The sequence below is a fragment of the Solanum pennellii genome, chromosome 4 (assembly GCF_001406875.1).
Source record: "Solanum pennellii chromosome 4, SPENNV200".
Lineage (NCBI taxonomy): Eukaryota > Viridiplantae > Streptophyta > Magnoliopsida > Solanales > Solanaceae > Solanum > Solanum pennellii.
This window is the reverse complement of record NC_028640.1, coordinates 358530-383405: the sequence shown is the minus strand read 5'-3', so window position 1 is coordinate 383405 and position 24876 is coordinate 358530. Positions and strand designations below refer to the sequence as shown.

General features: G+C 34.3%; 5 protein-coding genes across 11 annotated transcripts; 3 read left to right on the top strand and 2 right to left on the bottom strand.

Moving 5' to 3' along the window:
- Positions 1-3459: 3459 nt before the first annotated feature.
- Positions 3460-9093, top strand: LOC107018145. Of its 4 annotated transcripts, none has more exons than XM_015218536.2 (4): positions 3460-3763; positions 5372-5604; positions 5736-6519; positions 6667-9093. In XM_015218536.2, exons 2-4 carry the CDS (start codon positions 5422-5424, stop codon positions 8838-8840), a joined length of 3141 nt encoding a protein of 1046 aa, XP_015074022.1. In that variant the 5' UTR covers positions 3460-3763; positions 5372-5421; the 3' UTR covers positions 8841-9093. The 4 variants fall into 4 exon arrangements, with proteins under 4 accessions (XP_015074022.1, XP_015074024.1, XP_015074023.1 ...); XM_015218538.2 differs by having other exon boundaries at positions 5369-5604; positions 6667-8840; XM_015218537.2 differs by having other exon boundaries at positions 5356-5604; positions 6667-8840.
- Positions 9094-9472: 379 nt separating this feature from the next.
- LOC107018325 (protein GDAP2 homolog) lies at positions 9473-17518 on the bottom strand. Of its 2 annotated transcripts, none has more exons than XM_015218786.2 (15): positions 17270-17518; positions 15462-15907; positions 14708-14785; positions 14414-14469; positions 13246-13365; positions 12826-12896; positions 12524-12617; positions 12190-12396; positions 11554-11808; positions 11205-11313; positions 10984-11051; positions 10665-10734; positions 10478-10552; positions 10270-10361; positions 9473-9797 (listed from the first exon to the last, which is right to left on the bottom strand). In XM_015218786.2, the coding sequence occupies exons 2-15, from the start codon at positions 15762-15764 to the stop codon at positions 9722-9724; spliced, it is 1674 nt and encodes a 557-aa protein (XP_015074272.1). In that variant the 5' UTR covers positions 15765-15907; positions 17270-17518; the 3' UTR covers positions 9473-9721. The 2 variants fall into 2 exon arrangements, with proteins under 2 accessions (XP_015074272.1, XP_015074273.1); XM_015218787.2 differs by having other exon boundaries at positions 11554-11805; positions 17270-17517.
- Positions 17519-18168: 650 nt separating this feature from the next.
- Positions 18169-19173, top strand: LOC107016027 (nodulin-related protein 1-like). Its single transcript, XM_015216502.2, has one exon. The coding sequence runs from the start codon at positions 18465-18467 to the stop codon at positions 18975-18977; it is 513 nt and encodes a 170-aa protein (XP_015071988.1). The 5' UTR covers positions 18169-18464; the 3' UTR covers positions 18978-19173.
- Positions 19174-19431: 258 nt separating this feature from the next.
- Positions 19432-21591, bottom strand: LOC107017149 (remorin 1.4-like). Of its 3 annotated transcripts, none has more exons than XM_015217421.2 (6): positions 21504-21591; positions 21174-21254; positions 20773-21012; positions 20222-20522; positions 20060-20141; positions 19432-19931 (listed from the first exon to the last, which is right to left on the bottom strand). In XM_015217421.2, exons 2-6 carry the CDS (start codon positions 21223-21225, stop codon positions 19740-19742), a joined length of 867 nt encoding a protein of 288 aa, XP_015072907.1. In that variant the 5' UTR covers positions 21226-21254; positions 21504-21591; the 3' UTR covers positions 19432-19739. The 3 variants fall into 3 exon arrangements, with proteins under 3 accessions (XP_015072907.1, XP_027772348.1, XP_027772347.1); XM_027916547.1 differs by having other exon boundaries at positions 21174-21234; positions 21504-21543; XM_027916546.1 differs by lacking the exon at positions 21504-21591 and having other exon boundaries at positions 21174-21497.
- Positions 21592-22658: 1067 nt separating this feature from the next.
- LOC107017197 (pentatricopeptide repeat-containing protein At2g20540-like) lies at positions 22659-24319 on the top strand. The gene has a single exon (XM_015217468.2). The coding sequence runs from the start codon at positions 22689-22691 to the stop codon at positions 24279-24281; it is 1593 nt and encodes a 530-aa protein (XP_015072954.1). The 5' UTR covers positions 22659-22688; the 3' UTR covers positions 24282-24319.
- The last annotated feature ends 557 nt before the right edge of the window (positions 24320-24876 follow it).

Here is a 24876-nt window from a genome sequence, read left to right as displayed (position 1 = left end):
ATTTAAAAGTTATTGTTTGAAAAAAAAATCACATATATTGGGTGTTATAATCCAATCATAATTTTGCACGACAAGAAGTATTTGATTTATTTGATATGAGTGCTAGGAATCATGTTGTAAAAATAGATTATAATCTATCACGATTATATGAGTATTCTTTGAGTAAAATATAATTTAAGATTTCATGTGTTGTCAAAGGATAATATATCGTAATTTATATACTAAAATACTTGAGATAATTATTTTTTGATGTTTGGACAAGTTATTTGCAAATGAATTTGGCTTTAGAGTTGAGTGCTACACTGTGGTAGTTTAGATCCTAATTATTATATTAAAACATGGGTAATCATTTCATATAATTCACAAATAATTTTGAATATTTTTTAAAGTTTAATTAGCAGTTGAAAAAAAAGAATAATAACGAATTAAATTATACGGAAAAAAATAGTATAACATATTAAGTACTTTATGTTTTGTTTTGTTTACATAAATGTCAACCACTTTAGCTCACACTACTTACATCTAGTTCTAATAATTAGAAAATTTATAATTCAAACTAACTAATCGTACTTGTTGTCATTTAAAGTTAAGCCAGAGCTTGTATTTAAATCCAATCGACCAATTCAAATTTTATAATGGTGAAAAATGATATAATTTTTCAAAATATTGTATTATTATAACAATAAAATAATTGATAAATTAAATGTGTTGTCTATATAATTATCTATCAAATTTAAAACTTCAATAAACAAAAACTTTTAGTAATTAGTATCATTATTTTTGTGAGATAATTATCAGTTGTTATCAATTGATGTAACAAAATTATTAAGACCGACTTATATTTTATTTTTACCTAAGTTTGACCCAACTTTTATATAAATTGAAACTTACTTTTCATCTATTAGCCCAACAACTCAAAATACTGATCTCTTCCTATTCATTCTCGATATTTTTTCATGGCGTTAATCAGAATCAAAAGAGATGTAATTGTGAAAGTAAAAAGAGAAAAAGTAAATACTTTCTGAAAGTTTTTTAATTTTTGTGTTACGTTGAAGTTTACCGAAGAGAAAAAAACTTTTGGAGTGGATATTTTTTTAATGATAAGTACATATTTAGGAAAGTAAGCCTGAAAAAAAGACTTTTTTTAAATTCATATCAAATTAAAATTAAAATAATATTTTGATAAATTCGTCCAATAAAAATATAAATTAGTGCAATCACATAAATATATTTTGTAAAAAAATATGTATATGAATACTTTATTTCTATCTTGCTATCAAACTTGTTCAATCTTATAATATATATAGAGAGAGATTTATATTATTTCTCGTTTAATTTTTCATTTGATGTATGAAGTCCGTATTAGAGCTCCGATAGCATATTAGTGTTTGTGTTTCTACCAGTACCACGTTGGTACATGACATTTTCTTATTATACATTGCTTTTATGACAGTACCCCACAATATAATTAAACTTACTATACTATATATACTTTCTCTGTCAGAGTATCAACCAATCAGACACAAATCAGAATTCAGAAAGCATCAAATCTTACCTTCCCAAAACTTGAAGGGCTTTTTAGCAAAATACTTTATTAGCCCTACCTAAAAAAAATACAAAATCATCGACAAAAGTTGTGGTGGATTGATAGTTACTCTTTCATTCTTAATCAAAAGATTTCAGGTTTGAGTCTGCTTAGATACGGAGTTTCTTTGTTAAGGAGCACACTTCACCCCTAATGTGGAATTTTCGAGCGCTAATCCAACTCCGATGAATTTGAATTTAATCGGATTCTAATGTGAATACAGAACACAAAACGGAAAAAGAAAAGGAAAACAAAAAATGTAACTTCCGTTTATTCACTTTTACTCATCTTTCAATTCTTTTTATATTTATTTGTTATTTTTAATATATTGAGAAAAATATTATTGTTTTTCTTATTGTATCTTTAATATTATTAATTTTTTTCTTAAAATCTAATATTATATATTAGTAATTAATATATGTTACATTAAAATATTTATATTAGTTATTTTATTATTTTTAAAAAAACGTACAAAGATTATAATGGACGAGAAAAAATAGACCGACGAAACACAAGGAGCCTCTTTCAACCCCACAGTCTCAATGGGTTTATTGTCAATTTCTCCTACAACTTTGGCAGTAGCATTGTACTACTTTTCATGTCATAATATAATAAGATTTATAATTTAATTGTATATTTTAGATAAATTAATCAAGTTGGATGATTTTGTTAGTTTTTAGAAATTGAAAAATATAAATAAAATTTAGATAGAATATATTTAAATTCTTAATATTTTTCGCAAGAAGCCAAACACAATTTCAAGTTTAAAGATTTTTTTTAGAAGGAAAAGAATATTTAATTTTTATAATCAAACTCTCATTAAATTATCGTATTCAAGTAATTTATATATAACAATATTGTATATTTGTTGTTGGACTCAGACTAATAAAAAATTGTACTAAATTATTTCAATTTTAAAGTTAAATGTTCTACCAAAAGTGTTTTCATTTATTAAGGAAGAAAATGTCCTTATCACCAAAGGCACCAACCACTATTTTTGGTGGTTAAAAGTGAATATATAAAACAAATCTAATTTATTATCATTACACGAGTATCATATCTAAATTATTAATTGTTTATAAGATTCTCTCAAGCTATTTATAAATTCATATTAAAATATTTTTAGAAAAATATATCATGATATATAAACATCACATTTAATATTTTTTTTTAAAGAATTTCAAGTTATAACACGTTAATACACATGAAAAAATTGTGTTAATAAATTAACTTTCCCCTTTTTAAAAAATCCATAAGCTATTGAGCATTGACAAAAAAATCCCAAATCAACTATAATGCAAATTGGACTCATATTTTTTTTTGTTTAAAAACATCCATTTTTCTCATTTCTCTCAACAAGTTATCATAAATATTTTTTCATATATTCAACTAGGTAAATTTTGTAAAAAAAAGGTTATACTCCAAAAAATAAATAAATCACATAATAATTTAGAAATAAAAACTCGTAAAACAATGATAGTTGTTATTCTATGAGATTCACTCTTTCCAAAAAGAAGCCACAACTTATTAAATTAGAGAGAGACAAAAGTAACAAAAAGATTTGTGGACCGTAGTTAATTAGAGATTTTAAATTTGAATTTTATATGCGAAATTATTTTTATTAGAGATTATTTTTTCCTAATGTAAACTTGCCTGACGTAAGTTTATATTTAATTAAACTTTAATATAGATATCGAACACGGAATAAAGGAAAAACAAGGTAAGAAAAGCAAAAAGAAAAGAGATGAGATGTTGACAAATTTCATGTCACTGTTGGTTTGTTTGTGTGATAGATTTCTTATCTGGGATCTCTCTCTCTACAGAATATAGGTCTATACATTTAGAAGCTCCCCTACCCCCTCTAACCCCCCTACCCCCACACCCCATACCCCCAAAAACTCACACACAAAACACCTTCTTTTTCTCTGTCTTAAAGAACCTTTCTTTCAGTGAGGCTTTGGCCCCTAAGGTTGAAAGTGATAAAGCTCTAATCTTTTTCTTTAGTTTTATAAGGATCTTACCTTCTTCAATGTTCTTACCAAAATAACCATCTTTGTATTACATTTAATATTAAATTTACTTTTTTTTTTTTTGTGTGTGTGTGGCTAATTCTCCATGATTTTCTGAAAAGATGTAATTTTTTCAAGAAAGGGGTTCTTGAGGAGATGGGGGTCTGAGGTAAAATCTTTACATTTGGTAGATTTATAATTCTTTTACTTTTAAGACCTAGGACCATATCAATTCTTTCTATATTTGATTTGTTTTAATATTCAATTAATTATTGTTGTGTTAATTTATTCAAGTTTTTATACTATCTGTAATAACAGTTGTGGGGTTCTGAAGTTAATGTTTTTGTTTTTCTAGTTTTTACTATGTTGCCTTATTTACTAATTTGGCTATGGTTTTGGATTTGACAAGTGATCTTTTTTTAAAAAAAAAATAAAAATTGAGATTTTTTCCAGCTTCATTAACTGATGGAAGTTGGTTTCTCAGTCTAAATTAATGGGGCATTAATAATGAAATGCCTTCTAGTTTGATAGTTTTGGTTGAAGGATTTGAATTGCATCAGTTAATGTTGATGTTTTATTAGCAGAAGTGCTTGCATTGGCTTGTTTTTGTGACTATTAGACTTTTTTTTGTGACCTTCAAATACATTTACTGATGCAAGATTACCTATCTTAATTACTAGATTATGATACACTGATAGTTGAGGAGTTTTAGATTTAGTGTTGCTGATAGGAAAATGTCTAGATTGGCACCCAAGGGTGTGGCCTAGGGGTCAGTGACACGGGTTGAGGACCATGAGGTCTCATGTTCAAATTCTAGCAGAGTAAAAAAAAAAAAAACAAAAAAACACTAGGTGGTTTCTCATCTGTCCTAGCCGCTGCTGGGAGGTGTCACGTATTTGTGGAATTAGTTGAGGTGTGCGAAAGTTGGTACGAACACCACCGGTTATTAAAAAAAATGTCTAGATTAGCTGCGATATTGGTTTTTTTCTGTCATTGTCTTGCTTGTTTCCTCTTCTATTCTTGGTGATTCCAGTGATGTATGCTGGACTATTGAGTTGGTTGCCTGTAACCCTGTCCTCATTTGGTTGGTGTCAGAACAGTCTGGTGCAAGTTTACTTGGTAGACATACTATTATCTTCCCATGTTTCCACGCCTAAATGATTACAATCAAGTGAAGAGATTAAGGAGTCATAGAAAAGTGTTGAACGACTGAAAGAACATCTTAAAATCTCCATTGATATTATCTTGTGTGTTCTTACCTGGTATCATATATTCATCATCTCCAAAATCACTCATATGAGTCTTGATAAAGCTTCACGGGAAAGACTAATATAAAGTGAGAAGTTAGTCATACACTTTAAGCAGAATACAAATTGCTTTCTTTTATGTTAATCTGGCAGAAATAAAGTAAAATCTTTATAGAGAGGACTAATATGTTCAAAATGCAAATTTAATATGCAGAGTTGGCACCTAAACTATGTGAGATTTGAGTGGCATTGTGCCAATGGTGTCATGATTTTGAGTGCAAGATAAATATTGCATCGGCCAGTTAAGATATGCTGTCTTACACTTCCCGTCAGTTCTCTATACCTGCCATGTAGTGCTGATTGCTAATGCTGATGCTATTCAGCTTGTTAAACGTTTGAAGGATGTACTGGTCCATAAAACAGGCTGAATATCGGATGTGTTGCGCTCTTTCATTATTAATAATGGTTGTTTTGCATAATTCTTACTCTGTTTGGTTTTATTTATATGACTTAGTTCCTACCGTCAGCAGGAATGGTAGCACAAGCCCATTGTAAAGGCTAAGTACCAGCTTATTACTCCATGAGCTACCTTAGCGAGGATTTAAACAATAGATGGCCCCTACATTATGGAGAGAAAATCTTCACAAACGCTCAATACTGTAATGGTTTCATGCCAAGGAATACGACAGATTCAGATCCTGGATATGATAAGGATGTTCTAAAGCAGAAAATACTCGAACACGAGGAAACATTCAAGAATCAGGTAATTCTATCTCTACTGGTCAACATTCATTTTTCTGTTAAGTTATAAGTTCTATATTTAGTTTTATACTTGTCCTCTGGCATTTTCCAGCTTGCTGCAAAATGTTTACCTATGTAAATCTTTGTTCCTAGGTATTTGAACTTCATCGTCTTTACAGAACTCAGAGGGACATGATGTATGACATTAAAAGGACGGAATTGCATAGACCTTGGACATCAATGGAGCCATCATCTTCATCAAACATTCTTGGATCCCATCTACTACCTAAAGATGCTTGGAAAGGCCATAGCAACAGCTTCCCCTTTGCAAATTCAAGTTATGCTAGACCATCTATGTCTGGTACTGAAATTGTAAATTCCCCATTCAGTTCTTCAAAAGCGAATGATGTACAGTCTGGTCACGGTCAAATGCAAAATGGTTGCTCTTCAAAGATCTGTGAATCTTTGGATGCTAGGCCCTCAAAATTACGGAAGAAGATGTTCGATCTTCAACTTCCAGCTGATGAGTACATAGATACTGATGAAGTTGAGCAGTTGCGAGATGATGAAGGATTGTTCTATCCAAGTTCCCGTGCTAATGGAAATAATAAAGTTTCCCAAGAGAGTTGTACAAGATTATTCCCTGGTGCTGGTACAAAGAGTGATAAAAAAGATGCTTCAGCATCCCATTCGTGTTTCAGAAACTCAGTCAGGTTGGCTGATCTCAATGAACCAGCTCAGCCTGAAGAAGCAATCTCATTGCCTGTTGATTTTCTTGGATATGGTAATAGTCATAAGGAGACGAGAAGCCTAAACGCTTCCGCTAACTCAAATCCAGCATTTGTGGCTTTGCCTAGAGAAACCACACGGAACTCCCATCATACAAGCCTTAGTAAAGGCAAAGAGAGGGACTGGTTCCCTTCCACATATGAAACAGGTAAATAATACCTGTGGTATATACAACTGCCAGAGTTATCGTTGTCTGCACCTATCTTGACTTGGTTGCTTCCACATTAAAATTTCCTTCTTTAATGGATTTTCATGATGGTATGCAAGATGTTCCCTTACTTTTGCTATTTTGCAGGTAAAGTTGAAGGTAGGTTGACTCCAGTACCTCATAATTTTTCACACAACAAGTTCCCTACACCACGCCAACTGGCACAAGTAATGCTTGATAAAGCCTTTCAACGTCCCGGGATTCAATCACCTCAGTATTTCAAGGATGACCAATGGAAAGAGAGAGTGGGGCATGGTCCAGAAACCTTCCACGGAAATCATGAGAAGTCCGAATATACGTACGGGAGACCATTTATCACTTCTCGGACAGCTAGTCCATATCCATTCGCTAATTCCTCAGAGTTTACCGATTCATGGTCGCACACACTCTCTTCTTGGGGTAAACCAAGTGGCTTTGTTACACGGCTATCATCAGGACATACAAACCCGTCATTGAACTCATGTGCCATGGTAGGTAAGAGCCCGAAATCACCTCAATACCATGATATATTTGGAGACAAGTGGCATATTGATGGCAGTTCTAAATCAAATTTAGGTGAGGCTACTAATTTCTCCATCAGGAATGGGTTTTACCATGGTTCCTCATCAGGGCCCAAAGAATCACCCCGTTGGTTCTCTGTTGCTTTTGACTCTGAGAAGCAAAACAAGAGTGACAATTTGACATTTGACCGCTCCTTTAACAATGGATGTGAGAAATCTCCTATTACCTCCTATAATATGGACTTGACATCAGAAAAAGGTTTTGATTTGAATGTACTATCAAAGGATTCAATAAATGAGGAACTTGCCAGCAGAGATCTTGAGTTGGTTGATGAAAAACGAGAGCCTCAAGACTGTAAACCAGTGTTGCCGTGGCTTAAAGCTAAACCAAGTTTCAAAAATGAGAGTACAAAGACCACAAATGGAATGGTTGAAGCCTACACAAACTCACCCATCTGTGGAAATGGTCCGTTGAAAAGTTTCAGCGACGTCTGCAATGCGCAGAATATTGCATCAGCAATGATAGATCTTAACATGAAGGCCACAAAAGAGTTGGGGGAAACCCGAAGTGTCAGGAAAATTCTGGGGGCTCCAATTCCTGAAATTTCATGTGCTTCCAAAAATGAGTCATCTTCATTTGTTTCCACGTCTGCTACTCTTTGTTCCTCACCCGTAGAAGAGAACAGCAGACACAAAGAGAGGAGAATAGTGATTGACATTAACATAGCTTGTGACCTTTCTATGGTTGAGCCCGAGAAACAGGTTGTCATGGAAGCAGTTGTTGCTGAGACAGCAATGGAAACAAAAGCTACCATTATCAGAAATTCCTTCGATTTGAACTCATGTATTACTGAAGATGATGATTCATTCTTTGTCGAAAGCGATAATGTCAATGTGAGAACTGTCGTCGAGATAGATTTGGAAGCTCCTCCTGTTCTGGAAACTGAGCTAGACAATTTGTCTAAAGAAAATGGCAAACAAAATGAAGCATCTTTGCAGTTGCCTGAACACAAACCTGAGCAAACACAGGATGAAGTTGTCAGGGTCGCAGCGGAAGCTATAGTTGCCATTTCATCATCCAGTCAAATAGACACCATCTCCGGTGATCCATCTGATGATCCTCTGGGATCCCTAGGTTGGTTTGTTGGCATAGTCGTTTCTTTTGAGAGTGAACTTGAGAGCAAGTCTAAAGAAATAATAGTTGAGGATGCTATGATTGTTGCGCGACCTACTACTACCTTGGAGATGGATTACTTTGAGGCAATGACATTGCAGCTAGAAGAGACTAAGGAACAAGACTACCTGCCCAAGCCTTTTGTTCCTGAAATCCAACCAGTGGAAGATGCAGGAGCCACTTCACTAACAAATCGAACCAGAAGAGGACAAGGAAGGTGGGGAAGACAGCGGAGGGACTTTCAAAGGGATATCCTTCCCGGACTAGTTTCCTTGTCAAGGCATGAAGTGACTGAAGACATTCAGACCTTCGGAGAGTTGATGAGAGCTACAGGTCATTCTTGGAACTCAGGATCGAAGAGAAGGAATGGAGGTACGAGGGGAAGGCGGAGGATGGTGATTGAGACCACCCCTGTCACGGTGTCAACCCCATTAAGCCCTCCTCTAAAGCAGAATTTGAGTAACATTGTATCCAGTTTGGAGGACAAAAGCCTTACAGGGTGGGGGGGCAAGACAACTAGACGTCCGAGGAGGCAAAGATGCCCTGCAGATCATCCTCCTGCTGTCCCATTTACTAAAACTATGTGAATGAGGCTTTAATTCATCACCTTCATGATTATTTCAACACATTAGGGACTTTGTTTATGAATTTCAGGTGTGAAGTTGTTAGCTATGGGTTTCCTTGTACATGTTTTGGTAGCACATAATTTGAGACACCATCATGATATGATGTCCATTGGGTTATTGGTTCAGTATTCAGCATAATGTCTTCTGGATCAACAGCTCTCCCAAATGCATCTTTTGGATTTATTTAGAAAAGAATCATAAAAATTTATGTCAATGGAAGTATTATGGAATCCTTTTTGTTGTTTTACCAAAATGGAGGCAGCTTAAGGGTGTATTTGGTAAAAGGAAAATAAGTCATTTTCTGGCAATTAAAAATCATAAATTATTTTCAATAATAATCTAAATGGAATTTGTATACCAAAAAGCTGGTTTAATAGAGTTTAATACAATATTAAAATTGACTTCCTTTATTCAGAATCTGCAACTTCTAAATTCAACTACATATAATATATTTTTAACATGTTAATTATGTGCTTAAACATTAAAAATGCATGTTTTGTCCAAGGTAAGGTGTCTAACTGAAAAACACGAACAAAACTCTAAGAAACTGCTTATGACTTTTAACTTAAAATAAGGGGCAGGTCAAGCCTTCATTTAGGACTCAAATGACATATCTAGAAGGGAAAATGTTGCAGAAACAAAGAAATTTATTGCCATTAGCTAGCACAGGACTGGACATATGGTTGCATAAATAAATCAAATTACAGACAAAGTTAGCTAAATACACTGCTAATATTGCACAAAACAATTACAGCCAAATTTAAAGTGCGATAAAATGATAAACAAATTTCACAATCTTACTACAGCGTCTATTTTCTTCTTTTATCGGATGAAGTTTGAGACTATGGTCTCTGATAAACATACTTGGTTCTAGGATCCACAATCAGGCCCTTCCCTCCATTTACTTCCAAATCATGCCTGCAACAGAAACATGATTATCAGTCCATTTAATCTACTCGATTCTGTTCTTTATATTACAGGAACGACAGCTCTACACGTAAAGAACTGCATGACATTCAGAGAGATGAATTATGACAAGAACCAGACTGTTCTTTATTTCAGCTGCTCCAGCCTCCCACACTGAAGATCTCATTTGCATGAACAGACTACGGAGGGACTCTCGATCTTTTCTAGGATTCCTTATCACAAATTCCCTAGGCAGGGTCAAGTTTCATGAATAAAATATTAAATAAACAGGGATACTAAGTGTGGTATTTCCCTTGTAGGAGTCTGAATATCTATTTCTGAGCTTTAAGATGCTACTTTTCACAAATTGGATATCAATTATATCGCAACTTTCTCAATGGAGCTACTGATAATGTGCAAAACTTCTGCTGTTTTCACACTTGAAATTCATAATTATGATCAGAAAAATGAATGATTACTTAACTGGAAAACAAAATCTGGAATCGTCAGCTGCTCACGAGGAACATAGCGGAATAATTGCAGAAGACGATCTACATATACTACTTTCTTCCATACCTGAGAATTAGTGCAAAAGGAAACAAGTCTTCAGAAAAAAAGATTGAAATCCACATTGTAATGCAAGAATGACATTAGAGAGAAGACAGAGAGGACGATAATAGGACCGTAAGTACCACATTATCCACACAGAGTTGTAAACCAAAAACTGCACTCTTCAGTCCAAAAGTAGGGTGAAGAACATATATCGCCTGCCCAGAGAAAAAGGAGATTTAGAATACAGAAAGTCAACTACTTTTATGACAGCAAGTAAAAACATTGGGGAACCATGGCACAAGGGGAACAGAGGAGAGCATTGCATACATGAAGGTTGTGCCGGTGCTTGCGACCAAGAATTTGTTGTATCCTCTTCATTAATCCTAGATCTGGTTGCCTGTTTTGGTACAACAAGATAATATCTATTAACATCACAAAACAAAATAGAACTGTAAGGTAGGAAAAAGCATATATTATATAATATTACCCAAGAAAAGAACAAAATACACATCCGATGTTTAACCTTTAACTTTTATCAATTGGACAAGTCCATAAAACAGATAATTCACCAAAAAAGTAAAATAAGAAATTTATTCCTCGTACTGAGCAAGGGGGACAGGCCAATGTGAGAAAGGATGATACTCACATCTGTAGAGTTGCAGCAGAATGGAAGTACACAATAGAGTAAGGTTTCTGTATCAATGGTTCAAATTCCTGCAAATTGACATATAATGTAATCTTTTACAGAAAATTTGTGCAGTTATATCAAAGATGACAAATTATTGAACAGCTCAATAGATATGAACAATAGATCATATCTAACCTATATTTTTGGCGGCGGAGGGAAAGCAAGCAAGTATCACGTACCTTTACAACATGGATAATAAATCTCTCCAGATCAAGACATCTTAGCAGGAAATGTGCCCCCACAACAACCATTACTGGACGGCCTTCACTGTCAACCCCTCCTCGGTAGCTGAAACGAAGTCAATTCTGACATGGTAGTTGAGCAATATAACACAAGTTCATCTGAGCTTGATCCTAACTATGTCAACGAGACTTAACTAGTTGTTCATAAGATGAAAAATCAATTAAACCACTTTGTACCCAAACAAGTACATATTTGGACAACTAGACAGATATTTCATGTATTTTAGGTACCATGGACTAATAAATAAAGTCTGCAGAGACATATACTATACAGCAAGGTGCTTACACAATCTTCATTTCTGCAATTTCTGAAAAATTCAGAGTATTTGCTTTTGCAAGATATCTAGAATGAAGCGAATATTCTTCTGCAGCTGACAAAGGAGGTCCTGCGACGTCACCATATCCAAACATTTTAAAGAAGTTCCAGCTAGTTTGAGCTTGGGCAGTTTTTTCCCATTGTTCTTTCCGTCGCTGATCTGGGTCCTTGATCAGGGACATAAAAGCAGGATCCAGAAAAGCATCCAAATAGGATGAACTCCTACTTCAGAAAAATCATTTCATTAAGGCTTGATGATAAAAGTAAATAAAGGCATATCCTTCACAAATAAGACTAGAACGTAGAAAGAAGAAGACAAAATCCATCAAAACATGAACATGTTCATCCAAGTAATATTCCATTGTTGAAGTAACAAGAAAATTCCTGTATTAATGGCATTTGTTTTTGAAATTTACCAGCGCAAGTGATGTTGAACTCTAATTACAAGGATAGTTGCTTGACAGTGCGTCAGTTCTGATGGGATACGGCTAATATTAAAATTGTAATAGTTTGGGTTATTTTATTTATCGTTTTAATAATGAACAAACAGAAATAACAGCATACCAAGCATAATCCACAAGTGTAGATGCACAATTAGCCACTAACCTGGTCAAACCAACATTACTGACAGACAAATCAACAGAGGCCTGGGCAATCCTTGGATTGGACTTTTTGACATTTGGTAACGGTTTTATCCTAATTTTACGCTCATCTATAGTTGTCTCCCCATTTTCATCCCCAACATCTGCAGGAAGTTTTAGAAGGGCAACTTCCTCCTCATGCTTATCCCGAGGAAAATAGAGTGGAAGCAATCTGCAGAGCAAAGGTATGAACGAATTAATACCACTCGAAAGATGGATGGTTGGGATTCTCAAAGAAATAGGAACTGAAGGAATTCCTTCCTCTGCTATCTACAAGAAAATTGATGTACTAAGAATACCTTTTATAAATCTCCGTATCTTGTGATGTAGTAGTACAGAAAACAATTGCCTCTACTTTATCTTTCTGTTTCTCAATGAACCGCCTTACAGTTCCTAATCAAAGTGAAATAGAGATGTCATCATGAAAACGTGGAACAAAATATTGGAAGCTAAAGCATTGGAATACACGTTAAAAACATATTTATAATGGAGATACAATAGCATTAATGCAACAGAGAAAACAGAGTAATGTATACCTGCAACTTGAACATCAATTATGAAACATTAGAAATTATGAAAATAGCCAACAAAGATATCTCACTTATTGCCACATGAGCAGCTGGTTCTCGTGGGTAACTTTTCGCTTCTGTATATATACAGCCCATAGCAATGCTGCATCCACATGATACAACGAGGTTACATCAACTTCCAAATATTTAAACCTTATAAGACTCAAGATCAGTTTCTTTTTATACAAAAAATACCCAAGGGCTATAGATCAGTGATTAATGAGTCCACTCCTTTATCCTCTCCAATTAATTCCCGGACCTCTTATCTGTGGCAGAGCTCAAGCTCATGACGTGGGCCTAACCAACACATCACGTGTTGTGCTCTTACTACTAGACCAAAGTCCTAGGGCCAAGATTGGTCTTTTATATTTTTGCTTCTATTTTTCTTTTCCTTCAATAATCAACATCAGGGAACTAAAATGTAACAGATGAAACTACAACAATAAGACAACCTCTTGAGCCCATTTTCTATAAGAAGCTCAAAGCAAGAGCGATAGCAATGGCTTAGCGCATTCTCTGCAGCAGTATGGTATTTTACAGCATACTTGGGACCAACAGTATGTATGACCCTCCTGCACAATGCAAGAACAAAATAAACATGGGGTCAATAGTTAGAAAATGCTAAACAACTTCCACTAATGCTAGTATCGTGATAAATGATAATGTAAAACAGAGTTCAACACTTAATGTTTCTTGCTTTTAACTTTAACAGACCATAGCAGTTTAAACGGTGATACAAGAATATAGCTAACCTAAACAACCATGATCGGATCTTGGAATTAAAACATTAAGTGAAGTTGCTCTTCCTTTATTTTTGGTTGAGTATGTATGTGTGAATCACCATGTTCTTATCAGCAAAGTTAAGGTGCCAAGATTGCTTCAATTTTCATCAATAGTTGAGGTGTGAAAAATTAAAGCAAGATATAGTGGACCGGCATTGACTATTGAAACAGGCAGTAATAGCGGCCTAATGGTTTCAATGAATGGATAAGCACTTCGAAAGTACAGTTAAAGATAAAACTGAATTTATTAAACTATTACTATACTGGATTCTTATGTCAGAAAATCCAAACGAGTCAAACTGTTTGTTCATACTGAAATTTCTTGAGAATATTTCAAATATTAGTGCAACTTAGCTGGGACATGGGATTTTCCTAACCAACCCACTTACTATTGTTCTACGACAACTCCATTGAACATACAAGTATGGATCTCTTTACATGTTCAACGAGAGCAGTAGGTAGTAACTATCCAATAGAGAATCTCCAAGCTCCATCTGAGAAGCATATTCTCAGAGTACATGCTCCTTTTATGTACAGCCAGCTTAGTTGGGTTCACAGTGTTCTCCCTTTTTCTCTTTTAATACTGAAAAAATGGATATCTAAGAAAACGGCTCGATTTCCTTATTTGAACTTAAAGAGAAATATATTTCACATCAACAAATAGAAGAATTAGGTTACAGATCTAACAAAGAAAAACAAAAGATAATACTTAGGATGGGTATTTATTACAAGTGAGAACATTGTAGTACATTAATTAACTTCTAGTGCAAGCAGAAATATGAAAATTATGGAAAAGCTTGTTGCAAAAGTTCTGAGAAAAACAACCCAGTATACCCACCTAGCAGGAAGATCATAAGCATTTGTAACTTTTGCCATTCCTGTCCGGCAGCCTCCCTATGAAGGAAAAGTAAACCATATATTAGTCTGTCAACATCACTGTCACTAGTTGAATAGAACAGAACAAATTTTAAAAAGTGGGAGATAACTTTCTTAAGTTAGAAGAAGGAATGAACAAACTGGAACTTCAACAGTTCGCACAAGTCATACTCTAACTTCTATTTGCAAACCAGCACAGAAAAAAAGAAAATCAAAATTAATTCCTAAACACATATTCATGCACGAAAGAACCTACCAATGTGGTACACTCTTCTGCAAGACCGGGTCCAGCTGAAGCATGCAATCCTGGGCTGCTGTGAGCTTCGTCTAAGTTCTTTTGACCACCAAAAAAGAGGTATAAATCTCATGTTGAAGCGTATAGATCAATAAATGATACACCATGTAAATGTCTACATAAAATATAAAAATAGGTGACACCATATCTTATATCTCCCATCACATTGTTGCTCCACATAATGTTCAGGAAAGTGAACAAGACATTTACGGGACAAAATAAAAAAGACTACAGGTTTCAATTTCTAGACAGTTCTAAACTTGAAATCCCGAAAAGAACACAGATTCTTCATGCCTTTGGTACCAAAATCAACATTTTCACGCTTATCAACTTTTATGCTAACCCACCTACCTACCTCATTCTTTCAGAGAAAAGAAAAGAAAATTTAAGATTATGTTTTGGACATCGAGTCTCAGTTCAAGAATAAGCGACAATTGCAGTCATCCCCTTGCTTAATAAAGTTAGTCGAAGTTCACTTAAATCAGAGAATACACAGATGAGATAATCTGTTGGCTTCAAAGACTGAAAACCTTCAAAAAAGTAAAATAAAATGGAAGTGTAGCTAATTTGTTGGCTACAAGTTCGCCTTTATGTTGCCATCTCACATGAAACATTGCAGGCATACCTAGATGTTCAATAATAAACGACAAAAAGATGCTCACATTTATGACGGACATGCAAAACAAATACTGCTACATGAATAGTCACCTCTTACCTCATTAGTAGAGTTAACAACAGCATCTACCTCGAGATTCCAGGGATCGCCTCTCCACAAGTATATCTTGGAGTTAATCTCATGATCCATGGGAAACTTGGAAACTATGCCACTAGCGTTGCATTCAGACCCAGAAGCAGAAGCCAAAGGATCCGGAAAGCATGAATTAGTAGGATCTTCATTCTCATGTGCATACCTAAATTCAGCATTACTCCAACGTGGAACTTGGTCCAACGACACCACAGGATCTCCACTATCTGTAGGTTCCCCACCTCGGGTAGTAATAGGCACAGGGCGATACATATTGTGCTACACTTTTTTGAATCTCTCTTCTAATTGTTCGAAAAAAGACCTGCCATTCTCCTTTATTTGATTATTGAAAAAGTCAAACTCATACTGATATCTAATAGCCCCACATGGATTATACTTGAACAACTCAAATCTCCCTGGGAAAAGAGCGAAATATTTGGTATTAGAATATAAGGATGCCAAACCATGAGTGGCAGACTAGTAATCCCTGAGAGCAGTAGTATTTCGAAGAAAAATAGAATTTTTACATCCAAATAGCTCCTCATATTTAATTCGGTACCTTTAGAAGCATAAAGCACAAAGAAGCAACAATATCCATGGAGCTAGAGTGGAAAGTGAAAAATGAATCGCACTTTGCTTTAAAATGAAGTGCACAATTTAAGGAAACTTTGAACATATATAAACTCAGTACTCTACTAGTCAAATTTCAATTAAAATTAATAATTTCAGCATTCAATACAATAATGTTCATATTACTCAAACTTGAAAAAGTTGAGATCAAAGAACCACTGCTTCTTGTTGAGAGATCACTTTGAACATCATTAGCTGAATTGAGCTAATATTTAATAACACTGATTTAAGTTTTAACTGATGTTCAATCACGAAATACTTGCTATGTCACATTGCACAGCTGTCCGTTCCGTATTTATATGACTAGACAAAGCTTTTGAAGTTAATTTGACTTAAATATCACAATAGAGGAAAACGTTAAAGTAAAAGTCGACAAGCTAGTTTAATGGAGAAACCATGGTATCAAAGTTTAAAATTTGAATGCTTCAATGGATCTGAATTCAGGTAAGTTGCCAAAATTCCACAGAAAACAAATGATAATATCAAACATTCTTCGAGAAGCCGTGGGCCCAGTGAGAAGGGAATCTCAAGCTGGATGAGAAGGGAAATAAAGACTAGTAATAATAGTCGTAATTCAACTAGACCTTGAATCCGTGGTTTACAGAGAGAATTAGTCATCTGCTTACAGCTAATCTGCTCTTCAAATCATATCTTAGCATAGGTTGAAACTATTTAAACATGATAAGCTTATTCTGAAAGAACACATTTTTGCTCTAAGTCCACCGGGTTAGATCGAATTAGTTGGTTTAGCAGGAAGATAATGGCATAAAAGAAGCATTTTTGGGATGTGCCAAAGATAGTAGTAACATAAATTGGGACAAAGTGAGTATATCACTATAAGTCAAAACTCAACAACCCCATGATTGTAACTCTATCTTAAAACCTTAACAATAATCAATCTAAATCAATCAACCACATATAAGTTTCTATCAAGAAGTCTAAAATTGACAATTACACAAAAGTTAGTACCAATATGAAGCATGTACTACTTAAGGACCCCGTTTCAAGATTTCTTCCAATGGTTCATAATCAAAGATTAATTAATTCCCAGGGAAAAAGAGGAAAGACCCACAAATATATACACAAAGGGGTTCCCCAGAAACACATAAATATTCATTTAAACTAAAAAAAAAAATCTAAGAAGGTACCTGCAGAATCAATGTGGGGTTTCAAGAATACAGCAAGAAGCAAGGCAAAGACAGAAACTTTTTGGATGAATTTTGCTGGAGGAAGAAGATGGAGATGTGATGAGCTCGCCAAAACAAAGATTATCTTCTTGGACAGTAAGTGTATCGAGATTTTGTATCCCTTTTGACTTGAAATTTTGGGTTTTAGACTATGGTATGGAGCAAAACAGAGTTAATTTCCTTAATAGTCACACTCGTATATTAACTAAGGGGAGTTGTTACCTAAGTCTCGTATAGCTAGAGTATTAAACTAGTGTGATATACGTAGAAAATGTTAATTTTATTTTGATATTTTAATTTAATTGATTTTATTTTTTCTTCTTCATTATTTAGGTTTCAAAATCATTTTTCTTTCCCTTCCTTATTTTCATGTATTAATTCTGAGTAGATTATGATTGTCTGTGTTAAAAATTGAATCATATGCTGAAATATCATATTAATAAAAGATATAACATTTATGCACGTGGATATTGTAGGGGTGAGAGGAAGAATTTCGATAGAAGGTCACTAATGATACTCTCAATATACGATTATTCAATACAAGATATTACAGTTGGGATAATCCATTACGAATTCATCTAAATCAACTTATAAGAGAATAGATGGTTTAGAACTTGCAATCTCATAATGCAAAGTGAAGTTCAAAACCACCACTCCACTAAACACATTTTATCTAATAAGTAATAAGTTTAATTCATATTTATACTTCAGTATATTTTTATGTTTAATAAAATTATTACACGAATAATAAGTAATTTATTCTTTAATTAATATGTATTAATCGTTGACGATGCACCCGTCATCTTGCTATTACAACTAAAAAGAAATTGATAAAAACATAATTTCTTTCCTCAACTTGTATGATTTTGGTACACGGATAACACACATGAGTTGTCTACTCGTTTAAGCCTTTTACACCATAACGTGTTGACTTGTACAACAACCAAAAATTGCAAAATTATAATAATATTAGCAGTTTTCTTTACCAAAACAATTTAATACCTTTAAAAATCACCTCTTTATAAATATTTTCATTAGCGCTATCATTGTTCATTCATCAATAACCAACAAATTTTCTCATATATATAATCTCGTGAATTAATCAACTCGTTCGCATCTCAATTATTTTATTAATCGAAAAATATTAGTTCATTCTATGGATTCAACACAAGCCAAGACCACATCCGGATCGGGTCATTCGTCGACCCATAAGCCCAACAGCCACCCGAAGCCATCTAAATCTGAGCTGATGTCCAGCGCCAAGCTAGTAGCTGACGCCGCCAAAGCAAAACTCCATCACGATCCAAAACAATTTGAGAAATCCGAGCTCGCCGGAGCTGCCGCTGACCTCCTTAACGCCGCTTCACAGTACGGTAAACTAGAAGAGACAGGGATCGGGAAATTCGTTGGAAAAGCAGAGACTTATCTCCATAAATACGAAACTTCTCATCATTCCACAACCACCGCTACCGCCGCGGCGACTGCACATACGCAGTCATCGGGGCATACAAGTGGAGGAAAACATGAAAAATCAGGAAGTGGATATGGCGAGTATATTAAAATGGCGGAAGGACTTTTGAAGAAAAATTCCGATGGGAGTCAGTCGTCGGAATCTGGTAAAAAAGGAGATTATCTGAAGATGGCCGGAGATTTTCTGAAGAAGCATTGAACTGTTTAATTTTACGCTGAAAATTCTATTTTTATGTTGGATAAATGTGATTTGTATTTTGTGTGGCTAGGCTTCATTGCCACTTGTGTTAAGCCAAGAAATGAAAATAAATTTGTTTTAGAGAACCTCCATCTAATCTTGTTTCGATTCGGTATTAAAATTGTATAAAATCAAATAAATAGACATATTTGTCCAATATGTCATTTTACCTAATAATTTTGTGTCTTACCTGACATGCTACATGTATTATAATTCAGACAACACATATATTTATTTGTTTGATGGCTTTCATGCTAGATTGGAAGAGATTTCATTTGGTATATATATTACACAATATACTCTATATTTTGGGAGTACTTTTGCTTGTTTGTAATAAGATCTTGTCTTAAGCTCATTTGAAACTTTAGTCCATTGAGCTAGAGATATATGGTGATTTACAAAATGAATTCATTAGTTAACCTTCAACTATAATATATTCAGTGTAATTTCATTCACAGGTGAAATCTGAAATATCCAGTATAGCGAGTGTCGAAGACATAATTAAGTAAGTAAATAGTGTGTTCTAACTAACAACTTCAAATTAAAGATAAGACGATAGTGTTACACTTCAACAATCGAAAACTATATATAGTTTGTTTTTCCATTATGTTAGGATGAAAGTTTATTCTCTACAACGTATGCTTGCATACAAGTTTGAAAGATCATCCAAATGTTGATGTTGTTTGTACAATATTTACGTTCTTTCGTGTAATCGATCTTAGCTTAAAAGCACAAACATGTTGCTGGCATTTTCCCAGTTGATCTGATTTTATTTGCTCTCTCCTTCACCTTATGCTCTTCTTTTTCTTGATTTTGCTCTGCTTTTGCTTTGGCTCCTCCTGCTATCTTTTCGATCCTTCCAATATCGTTGTAGAAACTTTGCTTTGTCATCGCCCTTCGTCTATCTAATTTTGCCTGTAATTTCATTTATTATGTACTAAGCAAATGAATAACAAATCCAGTGAAATCCCATAAAGTGGAGTTTGAGGAGGGTAGAGAGACTGTTTTCGTTATCAGATTAAAAAAGAGAAATTAGAATCAACCTCAATTTGCTCCAAGTGTCGTTTCGACTTTTTCTTCTTCTTAGTCTCCCAATCAAGTATCACATTATGTTGCTTCTCATACCTGAAAATCTCTTTGTAGTTAGATGACAACAATTTGTGTTTTTCAATTTCAATCATATAAAATTCAGTACAACTTCGTACCGTTCTTTGATCTTCTTCATCTCTTCATTCTCCCAAATATTTGCTTTAGAATTTCCAACTACATGATCTGTCGTAGTAGTTGTTCCTTTCGTCATCTCTTTTTGAGACATCGATAGTCTAATTGGCGTTTTGGCAGATGCAATGTCGATGTTCTTAAATGTGGAGTTCTTTTTGTTATCCTCAAAGGTCGCACTCTGCTTAAGGGATCGCGTGGAGTTGAGTGGTTCTTGATTCAACGTAGCTGTTCGTATTACAACATTTTTGTCTGGAACTTTTGAACTCGATTTTGCAGCTGTCACAGCTGATCATAAATATGGAGGAAATGAGTAAACACTACAACATATGAATGATTTTGCTTTTATTATAGCTATATAAATGCTGCTAAAGGCTTTAACGACTCTGAATGCAATGACATTAACTCAATTGCTGCTAAATGTTCAGTTGCTATAGCGAAATACTGTTATAAAAAACATATAATATTCTAAAAGAAAACCTTCTACGTATAGTGAAATGTTATTATATAGGATGATTGTTATAGAGTTCGGCCTGACCTGTGGACTTTTCAGGTCTCTCAATTGTATCATTTGCTTTACTCTTAATATTGCTTAAAGGTTTATCAGCTCCAATGTTTATCTTTGTTTGGTCCTTGTTACTCTTGTCTTCAATTGATTTTACAACAAATGCAGCTACAGCTACTGCAGTTGGGTAATCAACACTATTACTGGAATCATAATCTCGACTGGCTTTTGTCGTAAACTGTCTTTCTAACCAGCTAACGGTTCTTTTAGTCTCTGCCAGAGAGAAAAAGAATATACAAAAAAGTCACTATACTTTCTGAAGAGCCTGTGGGAACACGTCTCGCATGATTATTCATCGAGTTTTGAATCGTGCCCCACTAGCTCTCGGAAATTTCTCGGTTATAAAAATAAGTTTCGTGAAAAGCTTATACCACCTTTGGACATTTGTGTTCTCTGGGATGGTATTCCTCTGTCTCTATTGTTCATTTTCCTCCCCTGCAACAGAGAAACTCACCCTAAAAGAAATTGTAAATCTAGGGGAATTAAACGAAAGGAACTAAACGATAATCGAAGTACAAGAAATAATCGATAGTAACAGAAACTGAAGGACAAAAAATTAGAATAGTAATACTATGACTACTAGTATATATGCACGTACGTCAAGACAACACACTCCTACCAATTATATTCTTGAAGATTATAGGTAGTTTAAAAGGAAGAAAACATAGAAGAAGAAAAATAACATAATGTTTTTTTTCCCTTACCTCATATGCTTAATTTGGAACTATTTCAACAGTGAATATCTGATTAATACCTATTTAAAGAAACATTTATTTTGTTAGGGAAAAGGTGATTGAAGGAGCAAAGTTAAAAGTATCTTTGCATGAAAGGTAAGTATTCTTTTCTTCTTATAGATGATTACTTGTTTTTCATGAATTGGCTGTGAATACTTTTCAAGTTTCCTTTTTGACTTTGTACAGGTTTTTGGTTTACAGGCAAATATAGAAAAGTAATATTGGACTTTATAATTGGCTCTTGAAACAATAATAATATACTCAATGTAATTCCACAAGTGGAGTCTACGCACGTAGGTGTGTGCTGCTCTCAAACGCATACGCAAGTGTGCGTGATCACTAAGTAACAGTGATTAGTGAGTCAGATATCGTACCCACACAGAGTTGTGATTTAATGATTTCTTAGATGTTACTATCACTAATTTAAGTGAGTATTTTCTCCATAAAGTTGTAGTGATCCTAATGGTCATTTCGAGTTTTATGTTTTTTTTTCTTTTCCTGTTTTGACCCTTTTCGTGGTTTCATATGTCATTTGTGACTTGCGGGATTGGGTGGTGCAATTTACGAGGTGATCAGATAAGAATTTCAGTTTTGAAGTTCGATTAAAGTCAATGTTCTAGACTAACGAGGGCTGATTTGAGTTTCGACAGCTCCATTAGGTTCGAGGGCTGATTTATAACTTTGTTGGACGGTTTGGATGAATACTGAGCTATTTTGAGTGATTTGACACAATCTACATAATTTTGTTTGTTATCTGAACGATTTCCAAGGATCCTTTCGGGTTTTGGTTAAAGAAGTTTGCAACTAAACTGTTGTCTTTTGGTGCAAGGTGCACTCTTCTTTGTGTTCGCAATGAGACCACCACATTTACAAGAATGAAGCCAGCTGGTCTTCACCTTCACGAGGTATTTGTCTCATTCGTGAAGAGGACTGAGATCAAGCGAGCGAGATTTGTCAATGTACGATAAGATTCATAATATTGCAAAATTAGCGTGTATCTAAAGATCTAGCTCCTAATCTAATTAGATTTTTGTAAGTTACCTGGTTTGATTTTTTTTAAAAAAATTTACATTAAAAAAAATACTTATAGTGAATGCTGCTGCAACATAAAGCCTTCCTCTTCTTTCAAAAAAATTGAAAATTTAGCCAAAGCTAATGTTAATATGCACAAGAAGGTGCCTTTTCCTACTAGAAAAATGCAAAAATATGAAGCAACTCAAGCAAGCACATGGACAAGTAATCACATGTGGACTTGGGGAAAACAGTTTTGCTTTAAGCAGACTGTTAGCTTTCTGTTCACATCCTAATCTTGGTAGCCCAGTTTATGGCTTTAAAATCTTTGAACAAATACAAGAACCCACAATTTGCATATTCAATACAATGATCAAATCATTCTTACTCAAAGGTGATGATGAAGTCAACAGAATCACAGAGATATACAAAAACATGTTGAAAATTGGGATGTACCCTGATAACTATACACTCCCTTATGTCTTAAAAGCTTGTGGAAGGATGAAAAGTTTACATCTTGGTGAATTGGTTCATGGGCAAATCTTGAAATTAGGGTTCTTGATTGATACTTTTGTGGGTAATAGTTTGATTGGTTTCTACACTTGTTTTGACAATGTGGAAGCTGCAAGATCTGTTTTTTATGAGATTCCTTGTAATTGTGTTGTTTCTTGGACTGTTTTGATTTGTGGGTATGCAAAAAGAGGGGATGTTTATGAAGCAAGATTGGTTTTTGATGAATGCTTAGTGAAGGATAGAGGAGTTTGGGGGTGTATGATATCTTGTTATGTACAAAATAATTGCTTTAAAGAAGGGTTGCAATTGTTTAGACAAATGCAAATGAGTGGAATTGAACCAGATGAGGCTATTCTTGTTAGTGTACTTTCTGCTTGTGCTCATTTGGGTTGTGTTGATATTGGGGTATGGATTCATAGATATGTGAAGAAGTTGAAAATGGGATTGAGTATTAAGTTAGGAACTGCTCTTATTGATATGTATGCGAAATGTGGTTGTTTAGATATAGCAGAGAAGGTGTTCGATGAAATGCCGATAAGAGATCTTATTTGTTGGAATGCTATGATATCAGGATTTGCTGTGAATGGGAATGGTTTAAAGGCCTTAAAGTTGTTCAATGAGATGCAAAAATCCAGGATTAGGCCGGATGATGTTACGTTTCTTTCGATGTTTACTGCTTCTAGTTATGCAGGTATGGCGAACGAAGGTTTGAATTTGCTGAATCTAATGTGTAATGTGTATCATATTGAGCCTAAAGGTGAACACTACGGATGCATAATCGACGTTCTATGCAGAGCCGGGCTGCTTGAGGAAGCAAGAAAGATAGTACAAAACATGCCTAATTCGAGTGTTCCTTCCGAAGAGGCTATAGCTTGGAGAGCATTACTAAGTGCCTCGGGGAATCACGGAGTTGTTGATTTGGCTGAGGCTGCTGCTGAGAGAATTGTGCAGTTGGAAAGGCATAGCGGAGCATACGTTCTACTCTCGAATATCTATGTTGCAGCAGGTAAACATGACAATGCTAGAAGGATAAGGAAGAAGATGAAAAGCCAATATATAGACAAAGTACCAGGATGCAGCTCACTTGAGATCAATGGTGTTGTTCATGAACTCATTGCAGGAGAGAAAACTCATCCTCAATTGGTTCAAATCCATCAAGTTTTGGAGACTATTAACAATCATTTAGATAATAGTACACACATCTTACATGGTTATGATCATTGATCTACATTTATTGGTTTCTCAATTCATATATAAAATATTTTTTCACAATTTTTCTAAAATAAGAATAAATTTACTTTTCTATAATATTTCTTCCCTTTCTATTTATGTCTCGTCCTTACTAAATGTAGATGGTCTATAATATTTGTCATGTCACATTTTTTCTTCTCTCCGATCCATTTTCCCCAAGTTATAGCTTGGATTGGAGACACATGTCATAGTTTAAAATTAATGGTTGATATCTAATTGATTAAAACAAAGTCCTAACCATAGTTATATGAAAGTAAATAACTATAGTTAGGACTTTGATTTAATCAATTAGATCTCAACCATTAATTCTAAATTATGACATGTGTCTTCAATCCAAGCTAGAACATGGAAAAATGAAGAGGAGCCGATCCCACATGACCAATGCATAAATGATATTATTCTTTTTATTTTACCCTAGAGCGATATTAGATTTGAAAATATGAATTTAATCAAGAAAACCTAATGATTAATTTATATTTTTAATTAATCAAAATAAATCAATGTATGTTCATTTATTGAAAAATTGATTTCAATAGTATACTTATAAAATTGCAATGGTAAACTTACA

Coding starts and splice junctions, on each gene's coding strand:
- LOC107018145 (XM_015218536.2), top strand. CDS start 5,422: ATGAGCTACCTTAGCGAGGATTTAAACAATAGATGGCCCCTACATTAT. Junction 5,605..5,735: donor AGGAAACATTCAAGAATCAG/GTAATTCTATCT, acceptor CTTTGTTCCTAG/GTATTTGAACTTCATCGTCT. Junction 6,520..6,666: donor CCCTTCCACATATGAAACAG/GTAAATAATACC, acceptor GCTATTTTGCAG/GTAAAGTTGAAGGTAGGTTG.
- LOC107018325 (XM_015218786.2), bottom strand. CDS start 15,764: ATGTATCGCCCTGTGCCTATTACTACCCGAGGTGGGGAACCTACAGAT. Junction 12,618..12,825: donor AGCTGCTCATGTGGCAATAA/GTGAGATATCTT, acceptor CACTTTGATTAG/GAACTGTAAGGCGGTTCATT. Junction 11,809..12,189: donor AGTAATGTTGGTTTGACCAG/GTTAGTGGCTAA, acceptor ATTTTTCTGAAG/TAGGAGTTCATCCTATTTGG.
- LOC107016027 (XM_015216502.2), top strand. CDS start 18,465: ATGGATTCAACACAAGCCAAGACCACATCCGGATCGGGTCATTCGTCG.
- LOC107017149 (XM_015217421.2), bottom strand. CDS start 21,225: ATGAACAATAGAGACAGAGGAATACCATCCCAGAGAACACAAATGTCC. Junction 20,523..20,772: donor GAGACCTGAAAAGTCCACAG/GTCAGGCCGAAC, acceptor ATTTATGATCAG/CTGTGACAGCTGCAAAATCG. Junction 19,932..20,059: donor GACACTTGGAGCAAATTGAG/GTTGATTCTAAT, acceptor ATGAAATTACAG/GCAAAATTAGATAGACGAAG.
- LOC107017197 (XM_015217468.2), top strand. CDS start 22,689: ATGTTAATATGCACAAGAAGGTGCCTTTTCCTACTAGAAAAATGCAAA.